Source organism: Jaculus jaculus, chromosome 1 (assembly GCF_020740685.1).
Source record: "Jaculus jaculus isolate mJacJac1 chromosome 1, mJacJac1.mat.Y.cur, whole genome shotgun sequence".
Lineage (NCBI taxonomy): Eukaryota > Metazoa > Chordata > Mammalia > Rodentia > Dipodidae > Jaculus > Jaculus jaculus.
In genome coordinates, this window is record NC_059102.1 from 242,682,766 (window position 1) to 242,694,653 (window position 11,888).

Sequence of the window (11,888 nt, forward strand, 5' to 3'; positions counted from 1 at the left end):
GACCACCAAGGTCATAAGAGACTGATTGGTCCACGAGGGGCTTGAACAAATTAAACTAATTGGCTTAGAAACTATGGAGTGGCACAAACTGACTGGCTCGCACCCCACGGGCTCCTGATGTTAAAAAATGATTGGTCTAATGCACAGGCTTTGTTAGAAACCCTATAAAAACTGTCCCATTCCTGCATTCGGGGCTCTGCAGTCCTCTACTCCTGTGTGGTGTACGACTGTGGGCCCCAGCGCACTTGGAATAAAAATCCTCTTGCTGTTTGCATCAAGACCGTTTCTGGTGAGTGATTTGGGGTGTCACCATTTCCAGGCAGAGCGTGGGGTCCTCGTTCTGGGGGTCTTACACTTCCTGCATATCTTATGGTATTTCAAAAGGACTAGGATATTTTATATTCTAATTCAAAACTATGGGGCTGGAGAGATGGCTTAGTGGTTAAGGCGCATGTCTATGAAGCCTCCCAGGTTCTATTCTCCAGGACCCACCGTAAGCCAGATGCACATGGTGGCACATGTGTCTGGAGTTCCTTTGCAGTGGCTAGAGGCCCTGGTGTACCCATTCTCTTTCTCTTTCTCTCTCTCTCTCACTCTAATAAATAAATAAAGATTTAAAAAACAAAATTATGAAATATACCTGCAATAGTCTATTTCCCTCTCACACTACATTATACATTCTATTATTTAAAAAAAATTTTATTTATTTATTTGAAAGGAGACAGAGACAGAGAGAGAGAGAGAAAAAATGGGTGCACCAAAGCCTTTAGCAGCCACAAATGAACTCCAGATGCATGTGTCACTTTGTGCATCTGGCTTTACGTAGGTAATGAGGAATTAAACCTACATCGTTAGGCTTTGGAGACAAGTGTCTTAACTGCTGAGCCATCTCTCCAGCCCCACATTCTATTCTTTATTCTGTTAGTTACATCGCGGGGGTGGGGGCGGGGGACTAAACGTAAAAGATTAGACTGGATAAAACTCAGAAATACCTGTCTTCCTCTAAACAAGGACTAAATGACAGATGACCTAGTCATCATGGTGAGGTGGAATTTATCTTCTGGACTGTGGCAGTATGGGGCCACAAAAATCTTAACCCAGAAAGGACTGGAGGTTACCCAGCCCCACCTTTAAGTGCGGGCAGCAGCCCCTCTCCAGTGTGCTTGTGGGCTCCATTGTCAGTACTAGAGGGCACTCACTCATGGTGGTTGAGATTGCACAGCTGAACTTCCCAGGATAAAACTTAGCTCACTCATTGGATCCCATGGTTCCCAGTACCATGCGTCATCCTAGTTAAAGTGTGCCCCTTCCAACAGCAGGTATGATTTCCTTTTTCTTTGGTACATTCAGTCTCCTGACACATCCTACCCAGTAAAGGAAGGAGGACCTGGAATCTCTCCAGAGTTGGACAGTGGAAAGGACCAGCAGTGTGGCTTCTTTGCTCAAAGAAATCGGGGGACTACCACAATAGGAGGAAAAGATGATGACATCAAAAAGAAAAGAGAGGCTGGGTGTGGTGGTGCATGTCTTTAATCACAGCACTCAGGAGGCAAAGGTAGGAGGATTGCCATGAGTTCAAGGCCACCATGAGACTACACAGTGAATTCCAGATCAGCCTGGGCTAGAGTGAGACCCTACTTCAAAAAAAAAAAAAAAGAGAGAGGGAGAGAGAATCTGTATAATGGAGAGTGGAGTTGTGAAGAGGAATGTGAGGGGGGAGGGAATTACCATGGTTTATTGCCTATAATTATGGAAGTTGTCAATTAAAAAATAAAATTAAGCACTGGGCGTGATGGTGTATGCCTTTAATCCCAGCTCTTGGGAGGTAAAGATAGGAGGATCGCGGCGAGTTTGAGGTCACCCTGAGATACAGAGTGAATTTCAGGTCAGCCTGGGCTACAGTGAGACCCTACTTTGAAATACCAAAATAATTAATTATAATTAATTAATAAAAACGAAATGGGGGAATCAGAAGCCAGAGAACATAATCCCATGGGTCTTTCCCACTATAAAAAAATATTTTGAGGCAGAGGTAGAAGGATCACCATAAGTTTGAGGCCGCCCTGAGACTACATAGTGAATTCTAGGTCAGCCTGTGCTAGAGCGAGACCCTACCTCAAAAAAAAATTTTGTTTTTGGAAAAATTATTTATTTATTTGTGTGTGTATTGGCGTACCAGGATCTCTTGCTGCTGCAAATAAATGTCCATCCAGCTTTACCAGACCATCTGGCTTTGCAAGAAAGTGCCTTTAACTACTAAGCCATGTCTCCAGCCACTCCATCCTTTATCAAAATTTTATTTATTTATTTGAGAGAGATAAATTGGGGGGGCAGATATATAGAGAGAATGGGCATGACAGGGCCTTCAGCCACTGCAAACGAACTCCAGATGTATGCACCACTTTGTGCATCTGACCTACATGGGTCCTTGGGCTTTTCAGACAGTCACCTTAACCACTAAGCCATATCTCCAGCCCCATCTTTTTTTTCTTTATTCTGGGTAGGGTCTCACTCTAGTTCAGACTGACCTGGATCTCACTCTGCAGCCCCATGCCAGCTACAAACTCAGGGCAAGCCTCCTACCTCAGACTACTTGATACCAGAACCACCATGCACCAGGACTCCTCCCTTTCCTTTTTCAACCTTCCCTATATGACCACACACCAACTTCCCTCAAGACAGTGTACAGCTGCTCTGAAAACTCAGATGGAAATGTACTCAGTTCTGAGTCACATTTTCAGCGTCTGGAGTTTGTTTGCAGTGGATGGAGGCCCTGGCATGCCCATTATCTCTCTTCTGCCTCTTCCTCTCTCTCAGATAAATTAAGTAATATTTTAAAAGCAGGGGCTTGAGAGATGGTTTAGCGATTGAGGTGCTTCCCTGCAAAGCCAAAGGACTCAGGTTTGATTCCCCAGGACCCACATAAGCCAGATGTACAAGGTGGCACATGCATCTGGAGTTCGTTTGCAGCAGCTGGAGGCCCTGATTCTCTCTATCTGCCTCTTTCTCTCTCAAATAAATAAAAATAAAACAAGAACAAAAGTTAATTAAAATTAAAAACTTAAAACAACAATAAGGCAAATGTCAATGTTTGCTATCATCCTGGCTCCAGTGCTTCCAGTGTCTATTTCTGATTCGTGCTTCTGCTGCCAACAGAAGTTGGGAGTCCTAAAATCCTAACAGCCTAGGGCTGTCTCCTGAGTTATTACTCAGAGTTAGTACAGTAGCTGCCATCCGTTGAGTATTTTGCCCTCGGCCTGGCTTTATTTAAAAGTGCACACATACCTCATTGAGTCAATCTGTGAAATGAATGCCATCTGTATATTATGATGTTTTTCCATCTATTGATGAAGAAAAACAGAGACGCGTAGTACATTGTCAAGGAGCCAGTAATTAAGAGCTGGAGGCTCTATTCAGAGGCGCGACAGACGACCTCCAAAGCCCTGTTCTTTTTCTGTTTGTTTGTCTCTGTGAAGCGTGAGAACGCAGACCAGGTCGTGAGCGTGGCCTTGGACCCAAAGGAAGCTCTCGACTGCTTCGGATGCACTGACGCTGTGGACAAAACCCGCGTTCGGCCCAGAGGACCGGGGAAATGGAGGGGCCGCACCACCCTTCCACACGAGACTCGCCGGGCAGCGCGACGGTCAGGCAAGTCGGGCTGCCGCCAGAGCGAGAGCCGCTGCGGGATGACGGCTTGAGTAAGGCCTGCCTGCCCACTTGACGCGGGTCTCGGGATCCACTCCACTTGCTGGGAGGCGTTCGCAGACCAGAAGACTTCCCCTCACGAGACAGCGGGTGCAAGGGGCGGGGACCAGAAAGCTGCAGCGGAGGGCCGGGAACTGCGGCTCCGGCGAGCACCAAGTCCCGAGGGAGAGGATGGGGCACAGCGCCGCCCCGCCCACCAGGCCCCGCCCCGCCCACCAGGCCCCGCCCCGCCCACCAGGCCCCGCCCCGCCCACCAGGCCCCGCCCCGCCCACCAGGCCCCGCCCCTCTGGCCCCGCCCACCACTCTGGCCCCGCCCCTGGCCCGCCCCGCGGCGCATTGTGGGATCTGTCTGACAACGGAGGGCAGCGCTCGCGGTCATGGGGCTCCAGCCGGTAAGACCCTCACGCTGTTCCCTGAGCCCATCTGGTTCAGGGCAGCCGGCCCCGCCGTACATGGTTCCGCCGCCCTGGATGCTGGGCTCAGGGGCCACGGCTCGGGCTTGGAGGCGCTGCCCGGCTTCCCGTTACCCCTTTGGCATGCTTTCGCGCTGCTTCTGGTTTATCGCCACCCCGGGGGACAGCTGGTCTCGGGGACGGTCCCCACCCACGACCCGGGCTCTCCCCCAACCAGTCGCTCTTGCTGCCTCCTCTGCTTACAGAGCTCAGTCCTGCTAGCCTCTCTGGGGGTGGGGCTGCTTACTCTGCTGGGCCTGGCTCTGGGTACCTACCTGGTTCGAAAGTCCCGCCGGCCCCGAGTTACTCTGCTGGACCCCGATGAGAAGTACCCGCTGCGACTCCTGGACAAGACAGTAAGTTGTGAAGGCAAGGGCCTGGGTAGAGAGGGGGCCGCAGCCCTGGCATGCAGAACTAGCATCGGCGGTCGTTGGGGTGCCCCAAGAGACTTGGCAGCTCCAGGCCTGCTTGCTGAACTACCTTGTCATCATCCATCCTCTAGACTGTGAGCCACAACACCAGGAGGTTCCGCTTTGCCCTGCCCACCGCCCAGCACATTCTGGGGCTGCCCGTGGGTAAGGAAAACGGAGTGGGGTTTCTTTCCTGGGTGTCCTAGGAGAACGATTCCCTGCTTCAGTCTTTTCCCTCCACATTCCACTTCCCTTGTCTCTTGGCTCCGAATCGTCCAGGCTGTGAGGGGCCTCTGGGCCCCCATAGGGTGTGGCTCCCGTTCCCTTATGCATCTTTAACGTTTAGCAGTCCTCCCTCTTTCCTGTAGGATTTGCTTATCCGCCCCTCCCAGAAAACACTGATTTCTTCCGAAAACTAATTTTCTTCTCATTGTCCAGACCTTCTGCCCACCTGCTGCCGCCAAGGTTCAGGCATTAATTGTCCGGCTTTCTCCAACAGGAGAACGCGCTTGGGGGGGGAGGGTGGGCATGGGGAGGTTAGGGAGTGAATCCTCCCTGTGGGGCAGCTACCTGAACCCAGACAAGAAAGCAAAACCTGCTGTTCTCTCAAACCTCTCTGACTATATTTGAACAGTGGCAGGAACACGGTACATCACAGAAGCTTATGTAGTCTTCCTCATGGTCCCCAGGCAAACATGTTTACCTCTCCGCCCGAATTGATGGTAGCCTTGTCATCAGGCCATACACTCCTGTCACCAGTGATGAAGACCATGGCTATGTTGATCTTGTCATCAAGGTAAGAGTATAGAAAGGAACTCCAGAGGCTCCTGACCCCAATCTTTGTGTGATGTTTAATTTTTTAAAATATTGTTATTTATTTATAAGGGGAGAGAGAGAGAGAGAGAGAGAGAGAGAGACATAGTGTGGGGGGATGGGCATGCCAGGGCCTTTTGCCACTGCAAACAAACTCCAGGTACATGTACCATTTCATGCATCTGGCTTTAGCCCACGGCCTGAGGAACTGAACCCGTGCGGTCAGGCTTTGCCAGCAAATGCCTTTAGCCAACTGAGTCATCTTGCGGGCCCTTTGTGGGATATTTAGAAACTTCTCAGATTTCTCTGATAGCAGGATATGGCATGTCTGATGTAGATATGAGGAAAGTATTTGGCCTGGGAAAAGACAACATTGAGTGATCTCTGCTTCAGTTTTGGTTATATCCCAAATAGAGTATTTTCTTCCAAATGCCTTTTTAGGTCTACCTGAAGGGTGTGCACCCCAAATTTCCTGAGGGAGGGAAGATGTCTCAGTACCTGGATAGCCTGAAGATTGGGGATGTGGTGGAGTTCCGAGGGCCAAGTGGGTTGCTTGCTTACACTGGGAAAGGTAATGACCTGCCTCCTTTGAGCCTACAATCTCCACTTTTCTTCCTGGACCAGTTTGTGTAGGTACATAGGTGTGTGTGTTAAGGACTTTTAAACATGACACTGACACTCTGGAAAGGTAGATTCTCCATCCTATTTGCCACTGGAAGCAGTTCTTCATTCACCTGAGTTCACTAGCCATGACTGACAGAAATTACAAAAGAAAGCATGTTCTTCCCCTCCCCATCCTCAAAGATTCTTCCCTCCTACTGAAAGCCAGAAGAGAAAGCTTTCAGCCCTTCCCATGAGAACAGCTTAGTGCATTAGCATGTCCCTGGAGCTGTTCTTCATACTTGGCCCCATGCCTGTCACCCTCACCAAGGAGTGACCCTCTGCCAGAACTGCTGATACCCAGTGTGTGGCCCTGAACTGACTGGAAGGGAGATAGTTGAGCCTTGTTAGCTCTCAAGTGTTATTGTCTAGGCTGGCTCAACTTAAACTCCACCCAGGTTCCAGGATCAGATTTCATAGTAGCTTCTAAAATGGCCCAGGGCATATTTTTAAGTCTGTATTTGTTTACTTAGTTTTCTTTTTGACTTTGATCTCCTACTATCTCATCACTTGACTTCTCAGGGACTTTCAACATTCAGCCCAACAAGAAATCTCCACCAGAACAGAGAGTGGCAAAGAAACTGGGAATGATTGCTGGGGGCACAGGTATGTATCCCTTGAAGAACGTTCTCCCCCAGCATTTCTGGTGTTTGATAGACTCCTAAGTGACCACAGAAGATCCGGGAGTCATAGACAAGCTGTTAAACCAGGGATCCCAGAGTGCTTACTCCATCAAAATCATAAGCAAGTAGAAACTAAAAACTTTTTTCACTAATAGAATGAGAGCAATAAGTCAGGTAGATTCTCTATAGATGGAATAAATCTCATGATTTTAAGGTGAAAATGAAGAGAAACAGCTATGAATGACTAGTTGAAAAGAAAGTGGGCCTTGTGGTACAGGCTTATAATCCTTGCTACTTGAAGGCTAAGGCAAGACAAGCACAAGTTCAAGGTCTGCCTGGGCTATACAGTGAATTTCAGGCCAGCTTGAGCAACTTAGAGAGACCTGACTCAAAATAAAGAGAAAAGAGGGCTGGAAAGATGGCTCAGCAATTAAAGGTGCTTGTTTGCAAAGCCTGATGGCCTAGGTTTGAGTCTTCAGGCCATGGGATAAAGTCAGATGCACAAAGTGGCACATGCGCTTGGTGTTTGTAGTAGCAGAAAGCCCTGGCACATCTGTACTCATTCTTTGCTTTCTGACTGTCTCTCTTAAATAAAAAAAAAAAGAAAGAAAATTGTTTTCTTTCTCTTTTTTAATGTTTATTATTAACAACAAAATGTTTCATGTGGATACATCATGTGTTGGTACCCTCTTTTCCCTCATTCTTACCCCCATTCTGTTGAGGATGCTCCTCAGTGGGGTTGCAGGTATTCCCCCTGGGGTTGTGGTTTATGCATTGTGGGAACAGCAGTCAGTTATTTTGGAGGGGAGGGAATGCCTCTGGGTATGCTGTCTTAGCCTATGGCTCTTACAATTTTTCTACCCCCTCTTCTGCAAAATTCCCTGAGCCATGGTGGGTGAGTGTTAAATCTACTTCGGTGATAAGCTCTTAGGAGCCTCTGGATCTCTGCTTTGGTAGGTGTTGAGTGTCCTCAGGGTCTGTCTCCTTCACCCTGGTGCAGATTATTAGGAACAGCATGGAAGCATCACTCTTGCTTGTCTCTCCATTCCTCTGTGGATTCAGCTGTGGGTTGGTTGAAGTGCGAGGGGTGGTTTATCTCCTCTGGTCTCACTACCTTCTTCAATTCATTCATATCTCTTTTGAGGGTTCTAACATTTTCTTCAATCAAGTTAAGCCTAATGTCAAAAGCAGAATGCTCTAAGAGAGGATTCTGTTCAATTTCATTCATACAATTGTTGGTTTTTCTGATGGTTTGCTTCCAGTTCAGCAGTTCTTTTGATCAGGGTCTCATTGGTGGTTGTGTTTTATTTTGGGATTGAATTTCTGTTTATTTCTATATGATTTCATTGGAGGCTTCCATTGTGGGACTAGGCATCTTTGGTAGAGATCTCAGTTTTCTGACTTTCATTGGCTTTTTTGCGTTGTGGTCTACCCACCTTGGGGAGACACTTTATTTTCACATCTGCTGTGCGCACCCTCCGGTGCAGGGTATCCAGGAAGGGGGACATAGGGGCACTTTGATCGGGACAGTGGAACAAGGGGCCTGCTTCCACAGCAGCAGCTCGCAGGCTCCAAGAAGCCCCAAGCCAACCAGAGGGGGACCTACTGGGACCAGGAAACTGGGAGAAGCCCCGGGGATCAGGGATCTGGCCTACTCACTCTGCGCCTGCTGTGTGCATGAAAAAAAATTTTTTTGATATTTTTTGAAGATATTTTAAAAATTATTTTAATTTATTTATTTGAGAGAGTCAGAGAGAAAGGGTGCGCCAGGGCCACCATCGACTGCAAACAAACTCCAGACGCATGCACCACTTTGTGCATCTGACTATATGTGGCATCTGGAGACTCAGACTTGGGTACTTTGGCTTTGTGGGCAAGTGCCTTAACTACTAAACTATCTCTCCAGCTCTCCAAAAGATTTTAGAGAGCGATATCTTAGATTGATTCTTTAGAATGTGAATATTAAGGGTATCAAGAAACAGGTGCTGGTCAGTATGCAGGAGGAGGTCAGAGGATTAGGGTATATAAGGAAAATGCATGGTGTGACAGAGAGTTGATAGGGTAGGGTTAGTCAGCCAGGGAGCTAGGACCGAGCAAAGTGAACATGGCTACTGCATCTCACTATGGCACATCCTCCTGCAGGAATTACCCCAATGCTGCAGCTGATCCGGGCAATCCTGAAAGTCCCTGATGATCCTACCCAATGCTTTCTACTTTTTGCCAACCAGGTTGGTTTGCTTTACTTAGTCCTGGGACTTCAAAGTTGGCTGTTTGTGTAGAGCTTAACAAACCAGAAACAGTGGGCAAAACTGGCCCAGCGCCTGTCCCAACCTCTGTCCAAAGTCCCCTCAGCAAGACCTGCAGGCCTTCTATCACAATAGGAAAGAAAGAGGACCCCACATTAGCCAGATTTGTTCTCCGGCCCCTGAATTAGTTATTGGTCTCATTGCTGTAGGTAGAAGCAATTTAGTGGAGGAAGGGCTGATTTGGGCTCCCAGCTCAGGGCACAGTTCATCACAGCAGGGGAGTCACAGCAGCAGGAGTGTGAGGCCACTGGTTACATTGCGGTCATGGTCAAGAAGCAGAGAGCAGCAAATGCTGGGGCTTGCTTCCTCTCATTTCTATGGACTCCAGGACCCTAGCCCATGGACTAGAGCTGCCCACATTTAGGGTGGGACTTTCCGTCTTAGTTAACCCAATCTACTAACTCCCTCACAGAGGTTTCTGTCCTAGATGATTCTAGATCATGTCTAGTTGACAATCAAAATTAACCACCACAGCTCCCAAGGAAAGAAAATATTTAAGGCATTTTTTTGCTTAGCATATGATTTTGGATCTTCTTGGTTAAATATTCCTTTTTTATTTCTTCATAATGTATAGTAAAGGTCATTTCTCTCATCCACAACCCACCAAAGTATTGCAAACCTTACTTATTCTTTTTCTTTTTTTTCTTCTGGTTTTTTTTTTTTTTTTTTGGTTTTTCAAGTTAGGGTCTCACTCTGGCTCAGGCTGACCTGGAATTCACTATGTAGTCTCAGGGTGGCCTCGAACTCTCAGCAATCCTCCTACCTCTGCCTCCCGGGTGCTGGGATTAAAGGCGTGCACCACCACGCCCGGCTCTTCTGGTTTTTTGAGGTAGGGTTTCACTCTGGTCCAGGCTGACCTGGAATTCACTCTGTATTCTCAAGGTGGCCTCAAACTCAAGGCAATCCTCCCACCTCTGCCCCCCGAGTGCTAGGATTAAAGGTGTGTACCACCACGACCGGCAAGTCTTGCTTATTCTGTAAAACTTTGGTGTGCCTTTAACGTCCATTTCCTTGGTTGGAAAGTTGTTATAGCAGAGAGCTTTTCTGATGTGGGCCTGAGAAGGTTTCTAAGACTTTGTTTCCCCTTTGCACTGCAGACTGAAAAAGACATCATCCTACGGGAGGACCTAGAGGAATTGCAGGCCCAGTATCCCAGTCGCTTTAAGCTCTGGTTCACTCTGGACCTTCCCCCAGCAGGTATTTTATTGTTGTTTTTCAAGGTAGGGTCTTGCTCTAGCCCAGGCTGACCTGGAATTCACTATGTAGTCTCAGGGTGGCCTCAACTCCCAATGGTCCTCCAATCATCTGCCTCCTGAGCGTGTAACACCACAGCTAGCCCCCAGCAGGTTGCCATATCTGGACCTCCAAATGTCCACTTGTTTTCAAAATCAAGACCTTGCCCTGCTTTGAGTTCTGTTTTCTGAACCCCAGTCTGAGCACAGACTGTTCTCCTGGTCCCTTTCCTTCAGGTTCCTGTTCACCAGGTGGGTGGTAGGGATGGCAGCTGTTGCTACAACATGAGACATTTTCAGGAGCCCTTCTAGCTCTTCCCAATGGTGCATCCTAAGAGGACCACATTCCCTCGCCAGTATGGTCATAAGCTCTCCCCTCTTTCCATACTTCAGATTGGGCCTACGGCAAGGGCTTTGTGACCGCCGACATGATCCGCGAGCACCTGCCCGCCCCCTCAGATGACGTGCTGCTGCTGCTCTGTGGGCCACCACCGATGGTGCAGCTGGCCTGCCATCCCAACTTGGACAAGCTGGGCTACTCACAAAAGATGCGGTTCACCTACTGAACATCTCCCAGCCTCCCTGGTCTCATGTGTGCAGTGTTCCCAGTGAGTTCTCAAACACTGTAAGTCCTAGATGCCTCTCCTGAGAACATCAGCCTTTTGTGTCTGGAGCTGAACAATGGATGGTGCCTGAAGCAACTGTACTCCTGGAGCCATGGACTAGGAAGTCCAAGGCTGAATTGCTCCCTGAAAGCCTCCCCAATTCACCCCAGGAAAGGTCCAGGTGAGGCCTTTAGAGTCCCTGGGTCGGGATGAAAGGAGCCATGGCGCGTTTGTTCTAAGCCTGGCTGATTCTTTGAGGACATCATACTCTCGCCTTCTTTGTGTCTGTGATAAAAGGGATAGACTGTGCAGTGCATTTTACTCAATATTCATCCTTAGCCTGTGGGAAAGTCTTACTTATGTGAGTGCAAGTTGAGTGGACTTGTAGACATAATCGTATAGAAACAGAAGGAAAGAGAATTTATTTTTCCAGAACTCTGATTTCAAAGTAAAGAGTCTGAAATACATATTTGTGTCTTTGTCTCTCAGCCTGTGTGCCCCAGCTGAAGAAAATAGCTACCTACAATCTAAAACTGTTGCTTATATGAGGAGTTTGGCTGTTCAAATAAATGGACTGAAGCCTTGATGTGGCCCCAAGGGGTTGCTGTGTCTGGAGTCTTTGTTCAGCGCAGAATCCCCGGGTCCTCCCGAAGGCCTTGGAGCAGTTGCATCACATGCTGACATGTGAGCCTCCATGAGACTTGGTTCAGCTCCGCAGCTGTTTCAGCAGAGCCAGAGCTCAACTCCTCCCTGGAGAACGACCTGGAGGTGGGGGAAGGAGAACACGGGGTGGGAGGGGGGCTTTTTAGAGTGTCGGTATCTCTCCAAGTGCTTTCTTGATTTGGCCATTCTTCCCCTTCCTCTTTCTCTGACCTTCCTGCACCAAATTCCTCTTGATAGCTGGCAGAGAGTCAAAATATTGCCTTTCCTTTTGGAAGAGATCCCTTCCCCTTTAAAAGGTAACATGACATACATCTCTGGCCCTGAACAGACTCTGTGACTGGATAGAGTTGGCCGCTCCCAGCCCTGTCTATTCTGAATAGCCTCTGCTGTGAGAGTGGTTTGGTCTACTCCCTTCTCC

The 11,888-nt window shown here is 48.3% G+C and overlaps 1 protein-coding gene across 1 annotated transcript; it reads left to right on the plus strand.

Moving 5' to 3' along the window:
- Nucleotides 1–4,021: 4,021 nt before the first annotated feature.
- On the plus strand, nt 4,022–11,391 carry LOC101608081 (NADH-cytochrome b5 reductase 1). Its single transcript, XM_004670710.2, has 9 exons — nt 4,022–4,098; nt 4,365–4,514; nt 4,661–4,733; nt 5,258–5,364; nt 5,823–5,952; nt 6,564–6,647; nt 8,807–8,892; nt 10,068–10,167; nt 10,596–11,391. The coding sequence occupies exons 1-9, from the start codon at nt 4,084–4,086 to the stop codon at nt 10,766–10,768; spliced, it is 918 nt and encodes a 305-aa protein (XP_004670767.2). The 5' UTR covers nt 4,022–4,083; the 3' UTR covers nt 10,769–11,391.
- The last annotated feature ends 497 nt before the right edge of the window (nt 11,392–11,888 follow it).

Bases quoted from the DNA above. Each gene is read 5' to 3' on its own strand.
- LOC101608081 (XM_004670710.2), top strand. The intron at 4,515-4,660 runs GTAAGTTGTGAA...TCCATCCTCTAG, and splicing joins TGCGACTCCTGGACAAGACA to ACTGTGAGCCACAACACCAG. The intron at 8,893-10,067 runs GTTGGTTTGCTT...TTTGCACTGCAG, and splicing joins TTCTACTTTTTGCCAACCAG to ACTGAAAAAGACATCATCCT.